Raw genomic sequence first — 16,750 nt, 5'->3', positions numbered from 1 at the left:
ATTTGAACAAACTGTGGCATCTGCAAAATCCTTTCAGCTTCTTTCTGCTGTAAAAAAAAAATTCAGTTCAATTGAAATCCCAAAGGAAAGATTCTGTGAGTAATCTAGGATAGTACACATCTACTTTCATACATCAAACACAGTTCAAAACCAGAACGCCCAAATGTGAATTTTGTGTGCCAGTACTGAGTTGTATTAAAAAAAAAATCATTGTCACAGATAAAGATAGAATAGTTATCCCCATTTTAGTTTTCATTATTAGATATATGGCTCAGTTTTGTTGTTATTGTTGTTTTGCATTTGAAAGATAAAAATTACATCAGTATTTTTTGTTACTATCCTACTATAAAGCAAATAGTAGTGGAATGGTAATGAAATAGAGTATTCCATGGTTCATGGAGTCTGATCAGACCTTACTTTCTTTCGTATGTTAAATTTGGCTAAACTCATCTATAATTAAAGATATAGATAAATATTCTTGCTGTTGTTGTTCAGTTATGTCTGTCTCTTTGTGACCTCATTTGGGGTTTTCTTGGTGAAGATACTGGAATGGGTTCTCCAGCTTATTTTACGGATGAGGAAACTGAGGCAAACAGGATTAAGTGACTTGCCCAGGGCCACACAGCTAGTAAGTGCTGGAAGCCAAATTTGAGCTCAGATCTTCCTGATTCCAAACCTAGTTTTCTATCCACTATACCACCTCACTGTCCCAGTCTATAGTTAAAGAGACAGATCTACAATAAATATCAAATATATGATGTGAAAAATATTCAGCATTCCTGCTTTAAAATTAACACTTCCTACTTTAAAATTAATCTTAATGAAATTAATAGGGTATAAAGACAGCCTAAGATGCCCAGTATGCTCAGTTTTCTGGAACAGCACAATACTCAGAAAAAATAAAATTAAAAAGTCCTAGAATTAATACCAACAAAAATAAGCTAAGAACCAAAGCTATAAAAGTGAAAAGGAATGCAATATGGTAGTCAATCTGCTGACAAAAAGAAAGGTTTGCTCTCATCAGCTAGCAATGGTTCTCAAAAGGGAAGCACTTTGGACATCAAAGTCAGTGACTAGGGGAGAGGATATGGATAAGTGAGAGAAAAAGCTGACATGAAAGAAAAATGTGAGCAGTCAAATGAAAAGAGTAGCAAGGAACAGAAACAGTAGCAGAGATTATGAGAAGCTGTGGTGATGGCAATGAAAGGCAGACTTCCAGTGAAGTCATTACCTCACAAAAGTCATTACATCCTTTCAGATACTTGAAAATAGCTCTCATGTCCCCTTTAAGTCTTCTCCAAGCTAATCATACTTAGTTCCTTCAACTCCTATGACATAATTTCTAGACCCATTCTCTATCTGAAAAATAGCTATGGTGGAAAATGCCAACTAAAAAGAGGTCATGTAACTGGGAACATTCAGTGCAGGAGCAAACAGCCAAGTAAACTTTAGTGGTCCCTGAGACCACTGTCTCATTAAGGGCATGCTGATGTTAGTGAGCATAAAAGATTTTTTAGAACACACAAAACAGGGGCCATCTACTTAGCCTAAGGGCAAATAGTCATACCTTAATAACTTCAAAAGTAGTCACACTCTTTCCACAAAGTTCAGTAATCTGTGCTCATGATGATAGCATTATTAAGAATCCATCAAATTAGACTGAGTATATTTTTTGATTAAGGCAGGGAAGTATAAATTTTATAATTTTAGTTAACATGTAAGAGTTTAAAGCAATTACACTTGACCAGAACAGACAGAAATTACTTTTACAGTCCAACTTTCTAATCTGTTATCCTTAGAAGTACCATAGAATAATGAAGATTAAATATGAATTTTTCTTTCAGAAGACGTGGAATTGGGTTCTATTTCTCATGCTGTGCTACTATAGGCAAGATGCCTAATTTCTCTAAATCTGTTACCTTATCTCTCAAATGAATTGTGAGGGGGAAAGTACTTTGTAAAGTCTTATATAAACCTGAACTCAGCATGTTCAAAATTGGAACTCATTCTCTTCTCCCCCAAAACCACTCCTCCCCATACAATCTTCCCTATTTCTGTTGAGGATATCATGATCCTTCCACTTATGGAGTCCCAAAGTCTTGGGGTCATCTTCACCTCCTGATCATCCTACAGCCCTACCCACATATCTAATAAGATGACGAACCATGATAAGTCTACTTCCACAGAAGCTCTCACAACTTCCCCTTTCAGTTTTTTAGACCACCACAAAAGAGCAGGTTCTCAGTCTCCTCTCAGCTGGACCATTCTAAGAACCATCGTTGGCCTTCCTTCTTTGAGTCTCTTCCCTCTGCAATCCATCCTTCACTTAGGTTACAAAATTATCTTTCTTCTCTAACACAAGAATGGCAATTTTTTGTTCAAGGATCTTCAGGGGCTCCCTATTGTCTCTAAGATAAAATAGAAATTCCTCTGCATTCATGCCTCTGCACAGACTGGTTTCTGTTGCCTGAAATGTTCTCCCTGTTAACCTAAGTCTCTTGACATCCCTTCCTTTACTCCAGTCTGAGCTCAACTACTGTCTTAGAGGAAGCATTTCCCTTAGTTTTAGTGTCCCCCACCAAATATTTTGTAATTACTTTGTATACATTTGTATAATTCCTCTGTGTCCAATATCATCCCTCTCCTCAGTACAATGTGAGCTATTTGAAGATGGTTTGTCTTTGCACCCCTAGAATCTAGCACAGTTACTTTTTTTTGCAAGGCAATGAAGGTTAAGTGACTTGCCCAGGGTCACACAGCTAGTTAAGTGTCAAGTGCATGAGGCTGGTTTTGAACTCAGGTCCTCCTGAATCCAAGGCCAGTGCTTTATCCACTGTGCCACCTAGCTGCCCCCTAGCACAGTTACTTAGCACATGGTAGGCCCTTAATAGAGGCCTGTTGAATTGAATTGCCATGTAAACCCAAGAACCCTCCCATTCTTATTTCACAATTCTAACCCTGATGCATTCTCTAGCATAGCCAAATTTGCCTGCTCGCTGAACTCTAAACTCTGCATTCTATCTTCCATCTCTATGACTTTGCACAGACTCATACTCAGAGTGCCCTTCCTCCCTTCCTCCTACTTCTTAGAATCTTGAGCTTCCTTCAAGGCTCAGCTAAGGTGCCCCTCCTTTTCTGTGGGAAGCATTTCCTGATCCTCCTAGTTTTCTTTATTGAACTCTTGACTGGCTATATCTACAGGAGTGTGGTGGTAAATGTTTAAAAACTGGCTCACCAAAACACCCTTTTAAACTTAATCTGGATTATCAACGTTTTCTCCATCACTTTCTTAGGTCTAGACAGTCCACAAAACCATAAACCAAGCCCAGATTTATAGCAATTTGCCGATTTCCAATGTGTAAAGGCTCATACTGAAACTCAGTTAGCTAGGCTAGTCATCCCCTAATAGTTCTTTGAAAGCAAAAGCTATTCATGGTATCAGTATGGGTAACCCCAGTGCCTAGCACAGTGCCTTTAAAATAGTAGCTGCTTAACACATGCTCGTTGAATTGTATGCAATTGTAAAACAGAAAGCTTCCCTTCCATTTAGCTTTTCAGTGCATATATTTTCAGTGCTTACTGAAAGTAGAAGATGTAGAAAAGAAATGAAAGAAAGGAAAGGAAAAAAAATCTGAGTTTGTTTTTTTAAAAGATACACATTACCAGTTGGTTGGGAATTTGGATATAGGGATAGCTAACATTTCATTTTATTTGAAAAGAAACAGTCCATCATTGCCCAATAAAAACGAGATCCAGAATAATTTAATCTAGTTTATTGATTCCATAAAGCAAACAAGATGTCATAGAGTCAATATTTTCAGGGGTCAGATGTGCCTTTCTCCAGCATCTAAAACTGAAAAGAAATGACAACCACTTGGCCTAGGATGTTTCTTATCAGAATTTCACAGTGCATTTCTCCTCTGAATTACAGGGCCAATCCTCGGAACTTTAATTTTGACAATGTGGGAAATGCAATGCTGGCTTTGTTTGAAGTTCTCTCCTTGAAAGGCTGGGTAGAAGTTAGGGATGTTATTATTCATCGTGTGGGGCCGGTAAGCAAGCAAGTCGAATCCTTTGAACGCTTCAAGAGCTGCTTTCATTTGCTTTGATGAATCACCATATTTTCCATTTATGCAGATCCATGGAATCTATATTCATGTTTTCGTATTCCTGGGTTGCATGATTGGGCTGACCCTCTTTGTTGGAGTAGTCATTGCTAATTTCAATGAAAACAAGGTAAGAATTCGTCCTTTGAATACCAAGGGATAACACATTTGTTGCTAGCCCTTTACTTGGAAGTATTTTATTATGCACGCACTATGAGAGCATATTAAACAATAATGTAACTAGCGTAAATAACCTCTATGGCTCTTTTACAAATTGCTTCATTGCTGTCTTTCAGCCACGTTACTTACAAATACAATTTTCACTAAATTTACACTTTGGGTAGCAGAGTGTTGTTTGATTCCCTGACAACTGACAGTCTATCTCCTATTGTTCAAACTGAAAGGGAGGTGAAAAAAGTTATTAAAATGCTGAGGCTGAAATGAATTCAGTGATTGCATGCAATGTTGCTTTCATAAAATATGAATTGTATGCTGTTATGGACTAAATTGGTGCAATCAAAAATCGAGTGGTTGGGGGAAGGGAAGGTAGAATTTTCCCTATCTTGGTGAAGTTGATTGATCTTGTTCTGTCTTCCTAATTTGCAAAGATATGAAGGGAAGGTTCCCAATTTTTTGCATACTTTATACAGGGTAAGCTTTCATAATAATTCCATATTGTCAGTTCAAGATTACAAATATTGGGAGAACAGCAAGACTAATGAATAAGTAAATAAGTATCAATTGGCAAGACTTCTGTGAAACACATAAATGTACAGTGGAGTGAGTGCTGGATTTGGAATAAAAATAAAAAACATGTTTGGAGCAGCTAGGTGGCGCAGTAGATAAAGCACCAGCCTTGGATTCAGGAAGACCTGAGTTCAAATGTGGCCTCAGACACCTGACACTTACTAGCTGCGTGACCCTGGGCAAGTTATTTAACCCTCATTGTCCCGCCCCCCCCCCCCACACACACACAAAAAAAAAGAAAAGGAAAAAAAAATGTTCAAATCCCACTTCAGATACCTACTAGCTGTATGACCTTAGGCAAGTTGCTTAACTCTGTAGAACCTTAGATTCCTGTTCAGTAAAATGGGATTGATAATATATAAACTATCAATCTCACTGGATCGTTGTGAGGAAAGTGCTTTGCAAACCTGAAAAGTTAGGGACTGGAGCTGTGATTTCAGTAATATTCAGTAACATTTCCTCCTAGATGAGGAAAGTCCTTCTAGTGATGCGGATTAGTACCATCTCTGCAGTTCACAATCTCAGAGAGTTGGCTAGAGCATGGAAAGTATAAATAACTTGCCCAAGCTTATAAAAGCGCTATTTGTCAGAACCAGGATATGAAGCTTGCCAGGTCATTCTGGCTCTAAGGCCAGTTCTCTCTCCACTAAAGTAAATAAAATTAACTTATCAGAGCAATATTTATGCATGAGCCAGTATTTTCTCTGTTGTGAGAATGCTTGGATACTCCCCAACTTGTCACTGCTGAAAAGTAGAGCCTCTCATACAAGAACCCTCTAACTTAAGCTAGACTACTAAAACCATTTCTCATCAGTGACTACCATCCCGAATATTCTGACTGGCTTCAATTTTATTCACTTTATTCCTTTTCAGTACCCACAAACAGAGACTATTGGGATCCATATCCACTCTCCCAGGAACAGAAAGCTAAGAAATATCCTCCCCTATGCTCAATCCCAAATGGCCACATCCTGAAAAAACTCTCTTTAATGAAAAAAAAAATTAAAGGAAAGAGATGGATTCTCAAATCCTGCAAGAAGGGAATTCCTCGGGGTAGACAATAGTATGAGATTCTCAACTGTGAAACCACACAGAATTTCATACTATAATAACGTGTCTAAGCCAGGCTGAGGCAAGTGGCCAGAATGAGATCAGCAGTGACAGAGGCATCCTTCATAATGGTTCTGATTAGCTAGGGTGACTGCCTTCCACTTGAACAACAGCTAATGAGAACACATTCCAGGTGCATTGTCTAAGCATTCATTCTTCAGCTGCAATCTTAAGTCTTTATACTTTCTCAGAACGAACCTGCATGCTTGACAGCTTGTTCTTTGAACTGTGACTACACAATGGGCATGGCTTTCATCAAGTATTTGTAGGTATTTTTACTTCCCCACATTTGTCTTCTCTACTCTTGCTCACATGCTTCTGGACAGTGATAAAAGAAAGCATGCAATTTTGAAGATTATATTCACTAAAAAATAATGTTATCTAAATCTTAAATGGGCTTTCACTGCCGTAAGGCAATCCTTTTATTCTTTCTTCATTGATCGTATCAAATTCATGACAGCAGCTATTCCAAACTCTCTTCTTTCCTCAAGCCTTTCATATCATTCTTCCCTTCCCCTCAGCAAAAGACCTTACCTTATACTTGACTGAGAAAATAGAAGCCATTTACTCTGAGCTCACTCTTCTCCCCAACTCTATATCTCAAAATCTCTTGACATGAGTCTGTATTCTCTAAGCTTTTAGTCTCTGATGAAGAAGTAATTCTTCCCTTTACCAATGACAACCCCTGCCCTTGGACCTTTGATCCCATGTCCTCTCGTCTTCTGCCCTACTATAATCCTTTCTCTCATCTTCAGTCTTGCCCTATCTACATGTTTCTTCATTGCTGCCTACAAACATGCCCGGGCAATTCCATCTTTAAAACTCTCACTTTATCCTACTATTCCCTCCCACTACTGACCTCTATCTCATTTCTCTTTCTCTGCTAAACTTTGAGGGAAAAAAAAATGTCCTACATTCATTGCTTTTACTTCTGCTCTCATTCACTTTGCAGACCCTAGAGATGTGGGGCTTTCTCCAAAGTTATCAATGACCTAATTGCAACATCTGGTAACTTTTTCTCAATATTCTTCTTGTTTGACCTCACAATAGCATTTGGCACTGTTAACTACAGTCTCAACCTAGACATCGCCCCCTTTTGATTTTTCATGAGATTGTTATCATGGTTATCCTCATAATTATATGGCTGATCCTTAGTCATATTTACTGGATCATCATCCAAGTCCCATTCCCTAACTATGACTATACTTTAAGGTTCAGTTCTGGGCACTCCTGTCTTCTTTTTCTCCATTCTATATTTTGGCAGTCTCATCAGTTCCCGTGGATTCAGTTATCATCTCTTTGCCATTTTAAAGATGAATTTATTCAACCCTAGTCTCTTTCATTCATAGCTACCTTCCAAGTGGACATTTTGAACAGAGTACTCAGTTGATATCTCAAACTCAACATGTCCAAAAAAGGACTCATGATCTTTCCACCAAACTCATCCCTTTCAAATTCCCCTGGTTATTTTTGAGGGATTAACTATCCTTAAAAATCATTCAGGTTCTTTTTAATTTTTTTTATTTTCAATTCCAAATTCTCACCTTCCTTCTACCCCTCCCTCACCCATTAAGAAGTCAAGAAATATACCAGTTTTTATTTATTTATGTATGTACATATATGAAATCATACAAAATTTATTTCTACATTAGCCATGTTGTGAGAAAAAAAGGAAGAACAATAGAGGAAAAATGTGCTTCATTCTGCTCTTAGAATCCATCAGTTCTATTCAGATTTTCAATCTTTTTTTTTACTTTTACAGTAGGACTTTTATATTTAATTGTATAATATTTGGAAGATAACTCACTCTAACATGGAAAGCTGCTACTGGAATATGTTATTAAGCAAAGTTAGATAATCGCCTCCTCTAGAAAGTTTAAATAAATAGGTTAACAGCTGTCATTCTGAAATAGATCAATTGTAGTCCTGTCTGGAGGCAAGGACTAGATGAGATAGATCCCTTTTAGCTTTGTGATTTTTTGACTATTACTTTCGTACAATCAAATGCAATCTGTTCAAATTTTCTGTCTTCAAGCTTTGCATATAAACTGCTTTGGGTTTAAAATATTACTCATTTACTCTCATGCATAGACTCTCAGTCTAGTGCATGATCCACATGTTATTCATAGCATCATTACATATTTACTGAATGCATTCTGCAGGAAGATGTATTGCTAGGCACTGAATGATGCTTAAATACCTATGACACAAAGAAGATGTGGTCCTTGTCTCCAGAGGATGTGTACACAAATGATATAGATAAAGATGTAGGTGTAGATATGAATATAGATCCAGATATGTGTATAGATACAGATATAATACAAACCAGTGTATAAGTCCAGGAGTGAAATTCAAAGATAATGTGAGCTGATAGGAGTGGGTTGATCCTGTATAGGAAGAACTAAGAGAATTAATGTGAGACTTTTTTGAAGGCTAGGTAAAACATCCATCAGTGGAGCTCTAGTTATGATTCTAGCTATTGGTGTGAGCAAATGCATGTATGTCAGAAAGATTAGGATTGAAGAATAGGATACATATAAGAAGAGAAATGTGAGATTAAATTGGAGAATTAGGGTACAGCCATACTATAGGAGACCTTGTACTCCCAGCAAAGGAATTTGATTGGGGCGGGGGGGGCATACAGATATTCACATGGAGTTCAGAAAGTTAAGAAAAGGCCTATCTAGCCTAGAGTTCCAACCTGGTATGGTTCTTCCTCAAGTCCTCCACCAGGAGCCTGCTTCAATCACAAACTCTCTAGCAAACTGATTGTGGAAGCTTTTTTTTTTTGTTGTTATTCTCTTCCCTGTATCTATTTATTTGTTTGTTTGTTTGTTTTTGTGCTTTAGTTAGTAATCTTTATTTTATTTTCCATTTACATGTAAGGGTAGTTTTCAGCATTCATTTTAGTGATTTAATTTTTTATTTTGTTTTTTCTGCATGCTATAAGGACCTCCTGAAGTTTGTGGTCTATAAGAGTGGTTTGGTTGCAGTGTTGTAGAAGCTATTCACCTGACTCCCAAGAGTACCTTAACAATATTATAAAATGAGATGTTCTTGTTAACCAAACATTCAGGCTGAATGAGCCACATATATTCATGTGTAGGTTATTAATCTTTGAAAAATTAGGACACAATAAATTATATGTAATACAAAAGTTGTACTGGAAATTATTAAATTTGCTTTGCTGATTCAGAGACATTACTAGATCTTCTAGGATCCTAAAGGAATCATCATAAATATTCATTGTCAACATATGAAGTGACATACATACATTTATGACCAAGAAAATGCCAATTGTCTGAGATCATTATCTTCTTGTCTGCTAAAACAAAACAAAACAAAACTGAGTGCACCTCATTTTCCCAAGTAAAAAGAAAGTCTAGAAGGTCTACATAGGCATCGTAGGGCCCTGTGAAACAACTGCCATGGTACTCTCAACACAAAATGCTTCAACATAGAATGTAGATTTAGTGCTAGGATGGACCTTATAAAGGGTGAGTCTAACCCCTTTCTTTTGTAGGTGAGGAAACTGAGGCATAGAGAGGTTAAATGACAAGTCACATGGCTAGTAAGTGTAAGAAGTAAGATTTGAGACAGGTCTTCTTCACTCCTGGTCCAGCACTGTACACCATCCTGCCTCTCATGCATTATATTGCTTGTTCAAAGCACCATGCCCCACATTGCTAATAGGAATTAGAAGACATTACAGACCAAGAACAAATGAGTGAAGCTAAATAAAAATGCATGTCTTCGGGAAAACAGATTAATCAATAATTAATTTAACTACATACAAATACAGAATGCTAAAGTACCTGGACTGACCAGAACCAGAAGAAGCTTATCTGAGAAGGCTTAGTAGAAGGGAGGCTTAAGCAGGGTTTTAAAAAGAAAGACAGCAAGATTTATAAGCCCGGCTTGGAAGAGGCTGAAGCTGGTGGATCTCTTCAGCTCTGGAGTGAGCAAGCCAATCAGATGTCCTCTCTAAGTTCAGCATAAATATGCTGAATGCCCAGGAGTGGTGGGGGTACCAAGTTTTCCAAGGAAGAGCAAACTGGAGCAGGTCAAAGCTCTTATGCCAATCCAAAGGGGATTGTCCAATGAGTAATTCCTGAGCTATGCATATGTTTTTAAAGACCAGGTCTTCTTATTCTCACTCAGTCTGGAAGCTCAGGAATCACTCATTGGCCAATCCCATTATATACTTCTTTTTTAAAGAAAGAAAAAGAATGCTTGATAGGATCATAAATAATAGCTTGAAAAGCCCTTAGAGGCCACTGTGTTCAATAGTTACATTTTTCATATGACAAAACTGAGGCACAGAGAGATTGAGTGACTAGCCCATAGTAAGCAAGTATCTGAGGAAAGGATTTGAGCTCAGATCTTCCTGATTCCAAGTCTAGTGCATGATTCACAATGCTACATAAAACATTCCAGGTAGGGAGAAAAGCTTTGTGAAGATTCAGAGATGGGAGGAAGAGGAGGATAGGAAGATTAAAGAGAAAAGGGAAGAGAGAATATTAGAACTATAAGTCAGATCTCCTCTGCAGCTTTGATAAATTCTTCTTTGCAGCAAATCACCTAAATCACCTCTAGTCTACCGAGAAAGGCTTCCCCCTTAAGTTTTCAAAATGAAAATATAAATTGTTAGATAAAGTCTTCCCTAGTGATAGATAAACAGGGTTGCAAGTATGTTCTATCTCCTCAGTCAGGTAATCAATACAAGACATATGAAATAGGAAGACAGGGAATAATGTGAGCACTGGAAGCAATGGTTTTTTTTATGATTCAGAATTAGACAGAACAGGAAAGAGAGTCCCTTATTTTTAAAAAACGGTTCTTCTTAAGCAAATTATGTACTCTTTAAAGCTTCTGAAATAAGTCCTTGTTCATTTGCTATTCAAGTTTTATGGTTGGTGTAATACTAAGGATTGGCCACGAGGTGGCACAGTCAAGGAATTTCATTTAAATCCTGTTCCTGATACTTATAACACTAGTCTTTCAGCCTCAGTTTCCTTATCTGTAAAATTAGGACAATTGACTCAATTGCCTTTAAGTTCCCTTTCAGCTCCAGATCTATACTCCTTTGACTTATATATGTATATACACATATACCGTGTATAATTATGAGTATGCTTGCATATGTTACATATATAAATATACATACATACATACAGATAGATAGATAGTTTTGTTCATATAGATCTATATCAGTATGATGGCCCAGTGGATAGAGTGCCAAGCCTGTCATGAGGAAGATTCCTGTTTCTGAGTTCAAATATGGCATCAGACACTTACTAGTTGTGTGATCCTAGGCAAGTCACTTACCCCTGTTTTCCTCAGTTTCCTCATCCATCAAATGAGCTGGAGAAAGAAATGGCAAACCATTTCAGTATCTTTGCCAAGAAAACCTTCAATGGGGTCACAAAGAGTTGAACAGGAGTAAACAACAACAAAGTCAAAATTAAACAGATATAGCTACAATCCATTCTACCTAATGCTGAATCCCCCAACAAGTGGCCTCAGCTGGAAAACTGACAAAGAGATATAATCCATTATTCATTCTACTTTGACCAGAATGACTGTTGGGAAGTATTTCCATAATTTAGGTCATTAGAGGCTGCTACTTGACATTGTTGATAGTGCATTAGACCTGGAATCAGGAAGACTTGAGTTCAAATTTAGCTTCAAATACTTACTGGTCAGTCAACTAGCATTTATTAAGGGCCTACTATGTGGCAGGCACTGTGCTAAGCACTGAAGACCCAAAGAAAGGCCAGAAAACTGATAAACAAAAAACCACACTTCCTGCTTTCACTAGGTATGTAACCCTGGGCAAGTCAGTCAAACTGTTTGCTTCAGTTTCCCCATTTATAAAACAGATAATGATAGCACCTACTTTCCAAGATTTTGTAAAAATGAAATTTTATATATGTGCATATTTGTGTCTAACAGTAGCCATCTCTAGGGTGGGGGGGGAGTGGAGAGAGAAGAAAAAAAAGAAAGAAATTTATATAACTATTACATATTTTAAAATACTTTCAAGTTGTACATAATAGATTTGCAGTTTCACATGCAATGCTATGCTATGGAAATTCTTTTATTCCATAAATTAAAAATAAAACAATTTTAAAAGAAATAATATTTACAAATTATTTTACAAACCTTAAAGCACTATCTAAATGCTACCTCCTACTACTATCATTGCTATTATAGTAGTTTGTATCTGTTTACAACTTATTCTCATTTTTCCAATTTCTATAATTATATTCAACATTCACCGAATATTTATTGAAAATATACCATGTGTAAGTACTGTGCCAGACACTAGGGATACAAAGGCAAGTGGGGGAGGGGGGAGAAAAACCCAATCTGTGCCTTTAAGGAACTTCATTTCAAAGGATCATAGGCCTAGAGCTTGAAGGGACCTCAGAAGCCACCTCTCCAAAAGTGAAAGATGATTTTACAAATGAAGGAGATTAAGTGTGATCCAAGGTCACACAGGCTGTAGGCCTCAGAGGTAGGATCCTTCTCTTAAGGCAAGAATTCTTCCCTCATCATCTCCTATGGTAAAACTGTCAAAAAGTATAATGCAAGATAAGGACTGGAGTGAGAAAGTGGGGGTATAAGGAGAAGATCCAAGAACCCTGAGAGAACAAAGATATTTGAGAGAGAAGTAAGAACCTGTGCTGTGAAGACGGATCAGGGAGGGCTGCCCGGAGCTAAGCCTTGGAGAAAGATGAGAATTCTTATCTTTATGAAGAAAAAGGAACTAACTAAACAAGGAGAAAGATGGAAATTAGTCTCCCAGATGAATTCTTGGAGACAGATTGTTGAGTCCAGGGAAAAATTAATAATCCTGTTTAACTAGAAAACAGCATTCATGAAGGGAATGGTGGGAAACAAAACTGTGTGACCATCTATGGATTTTGTATTTTGTCTTAGAAGCAATAGGGATTCACTGATGGTTTTTGAATAGGGGAGTGACGTGGTCACACGTACCTCATTAAGATTATTTTGGGAGCTGGGTAGGAAAGTCAAGAAACTGGTGTCCAGAAGAACAATTAGGAGACCATTAAATGATAAATGTGGATGACTTGAAGACATTAGTGCCTTCAGTGGGGATGGGGAACTTTGGAGAGAAGATGGGTGGGTTTACAGAAGAAGATGATGAGTTCATTTGGGGACATATTGAGTTTGAAGCATTGTCAGAACATCCAGGTAGAAATGTTCAGTAAGTATTTGGAGCCCATGGTGTGGTAGACAGATTTGTACAGAGGTGATCACTGAATCAACCAATGGACCTGCCTCCTCTCATGCCTCTCATTTTCCAGTATCTTTCAGATATCACTGATGGTGGCTCAGCAACCATAAGTTCTTCCAGTACCCTAGGATGTAGTTCAAAGAATTTTACTTGTATTCATTGACGGCAGCTAAATGTCTTCCCCTCTAGAAATTTAGGCCATAGGATCCTAATTGTACTTTCTCTGAACCTTATAAATCCATTCTCCCCAAATCTAGATTGTATATCCCACTGTGCCCAGATTTCTTCCCTCTCCAGAATTTCATTCTAGAGAGCTTCCCATTCCTCTTTCTCTAAATCCTTGTCCCCCAATCGTATTAGCATTTGTGTTCTCCTTTTAAATTTGAAAACAAAGACACCACTCAATATTTTTAAAAAGAACTATAAAACAGATTTTTTAGTCCTGTGATGAATAGAATCCCTACAAGAATTCTCTCACTCTACACATTATAGAAACCTGGATTTTATTCCCAGCCACTATGTAAGGAACCGTTATCTCTGGAATCCAAACAACAAAACTTGTGCCAAAAATCCTCTCTGTAGCCAAAGAGAAGCCACTCCTCTGTCATTCTCAAGAGGGATCATTCTCTTTGCTGAACTTAACTCACAAACCAGAGAATGGTCTCCTCTTCTCTATCTGCATTCTATTGTTAGGAAATCTCCCTCCAGATCCTTTCTTCTATCTTTCTCTCATTTTCCCTGCCAAAAAAATAGAAGTGTTTTCTGTCTCTGGTGGGTCAGGAAAGAAGCCACATTCCTGCAGGATCAGGAATCAGGAAAATGCATTTTTTAAATAGTTTAATCATTTTCATTTGGTCAAGTGCTCTATAAGTGCAAAAACCTGGACATCTTACTTAGGAGAGCAACTAATATGGTGAAGGGACTGGATCTTGCCATATAAGAATCAATGAAGGAGGAGCAGCTAGGTGTAGGTGGCGCAGTGAATAGAGTACTGGCCCTGGATTCAGGAGGACCTGAGTTCAAATCTGGCCTCAGACCCTTGACACTATCTGTGTGATAGTGGGCAAGTCACTTAACCCCAATTGCCTAACCAAAAAAAAAAAAAGAAATCAATGAAGGAACTAGGATTATTTAGCCTGGAAAAGATGGGAACCAGAGAGGGTGTACCAAAAATCTTAGTGAAGTTTTCAGTGTAAACAGCTTAAAAATTGCACTAAGAGGGGCAGCTAAGTGGTGCAGTGAATAAAGCACCAGCCCTGGATTCAGGAGGACCTGAGTTCAAAGCTGGCCTCAGACACTTGACACTTAGTAGCTCTGTGACCCTGGGCAAGTCACTTAACCCCCATTGCCCCGCAAAAAAAACAAAAACAAAAACAAAAATTGCACTAAGACTATTAACTGGCTGCTAGCATTTGAAGGGTTGCCCCATGGAAGAATGACTAAACTTCTGCTTAGTCCCAGAGCACAGAACTAAGAGCTTGCAACATTGGAGAAAATCAGATTTTGGTTTGAAATACAGAAAAACTCACTAACAATTAATGTATCCCAAAATGAAATAGTTTGTGTCAGAAGGCAATGGGTTTCCCTTCACTAGAGTGAAGGCAAGAACTGAATGACCCTTTGTCAGTGATATCATAGAAAATTCTTTGTTAGGATGGCCTTTGGAATCCCTTCCACCTTTGAGATTCTGTAATTTTGTTATGGTAACTAGCATGGTGTATGGGGGTGTTGTTGTTTTGTTTTTGTTCAGTCATGTTCCAGTCAGGTCTGACTCTTTGTGGTCCTATTTAGGGTTTTCTTGGTAAAGATACTGGAGTGTTTTGCCATTTCCTTCTCCAGCTCATTTTACAGATGAGGAAATTGAGACAAACAGGGTTAAGTGACTTGCCCAGGGTCACACAACTAGTACATATCTGATGCCACATTTGAAGTCAGGAACTGAAGTCTTCCTGACTCTAGGCCTGGCATTCTATCCACTTTGCCACCCAACTGGGGTAGCAGAGTCTGTGTCATATGAGGACTGTATGAGGAAAATTAATATGGTTACTCTCAAAAGAAGAAGACTCAGAAGGAACATAAATGAATCAATCAATAAGTTTTTTATTCAATACTTAACATATGCCAGTGCTAGGTATTGGGAATACAAAGTCAAAAATCACAAAGCCCCTACCCACAGGGAGCTTATATCCTATTGAATGAGGCAATATGTATAACATATAGAAGTATGTTTAAAGTAAACATGAGGTCATTTCTTGGTCGGGGTAGGTACCGGCCGTTGGAGTTTATGAAAGACTTCACATAGGAGGTAGTGATGGAGCCAATCTCTGAAAGCAAGTGGGAATTCTAAGACACTGAGAACAGTCTTCAGATATGGAAGAGGGAAAAGAATATAGAAAAGCAATTATGTTTGTGTACTTGCTTCATGCTTTCTGAGGTCCCTCCAAGTTCTATAACTATTCTCCTGTGAGTTCAGTGAACTTTAAGAAGTTAAATTAACAAGCATCTCTTAAGTGCCTTTTATGTGCCAGGCTCCATGCCAAGTGCCAGGCATACAAAGAATGGCAAGTGCCACTCTCGATGAGCTCACAGGCTGATGGGAGAGACAATATCCAAACCACTATATATAGATAAGACACATACAGGATAAATTGGAGATATCCAACAAGGGATATACACATCAAAAGGGGTTAGGGGCACGGCACCCCCTGGATCTGGAAAATCCATGTATAATTTCTTGGTCCTCCCTTTGGAAAGAGAAAAAGTCTGAATTTTTTTCTTTTTCTTTTTTGGAGTGTTTTATTATAATATTTGGGTTAAGTATTTGGCCACAAGCTCTGTGTCATCTGCTAAAGGGATAACTGTACTAGCATTATCAGGACAAGCTTCTTGAAAAGGGTTTGATTTTAGCTGAGACTCAAAGAAAGCTGGGGAAACCAGGAGACACAGATAAAGAGGGAGAGAATTCCAGGCATAGGGGACAGCCGGTGAAAATACATAGTCAGGAAATGGAGTCTGTATTCTAGTCTTTACCTAACTCAGAACCCAATTTCTTTTTTCAAGTGCTGAAGGTCATTATAGAATAATTGAAATCCTATATTTAAATTGTTTCATTAAACAGATGTTTTCAGCTTTCCTGGGCCTCTTTCCTCAAATGTAAAGAGAAAGGAGGGGAAAGAATAGACCCATTACCTTCTAAGCTTCCTCATGGCTACAAAACAAAGGTTTTATGATCTCATCCAGCCTCCTCATTTTAAAGATAAGGAAACTGAGGCCCAACTTTCATGTAACTAATCAGTGGCAGAGCCTGGATTACAATTCAAATATCCTGACTCCAACTCTAGTACCCTCCTCCAGGCTTGCAGGTCCCTTGTAGCATTTCTGTTTTACTTGGTGCATGGTGGTGGTGAATCTGGAATGGTCCAGCAGATTCAAGTCTTGATGAGAACTGTTCTCTTATACTAATGAAACATATTTACATATTGCCTGGGAGGGGAGAATAAGAGGAAAATAAGAATAATAACAA

The 16,750-nt window shown here is 38.0% G+C and overlaps 1 protein-coding gene across 1 annotated transcript in view; it reads left to right on the top strand.

The window, feature by feature from the left end:
- Window positions 1–16,750, top strand: part of NALCN (sodium leak channel, non-selective) — a 582,828-nt gene that overhangs the window by 537,938 nt on the left and 28,140 nt on the right. Inside the window, 2 exon segments of the mRNA XM_043993194.1 lie at window positions 3,932–4,052; window positions 4,138–4,236. Of these exon segments, the coding sequence (XP_043849129.1) occupies window positions 3,932–4,052; window positions 4,138–4,236 (220 nt within the window).

Source organism: Dromiciops gliroides, chromosome 3, assembly GCF_019393635.1.
Source record: "Dromiciops gliroides isolate mDroGli1 chromosome 3, mDroGli1.pri, whole genome shotgun sequence".
NCBI lineage: Eukaryota > Metazoa > Chordata > Mammalia > Microbiotheria > Microbiotheriidae > Dromiciops > Dromiciops gliroides.
Note: the sequence above shows the minus strand (reverse complement) of the source record. Positions and strands in the feature narration are given on the sequence as shown.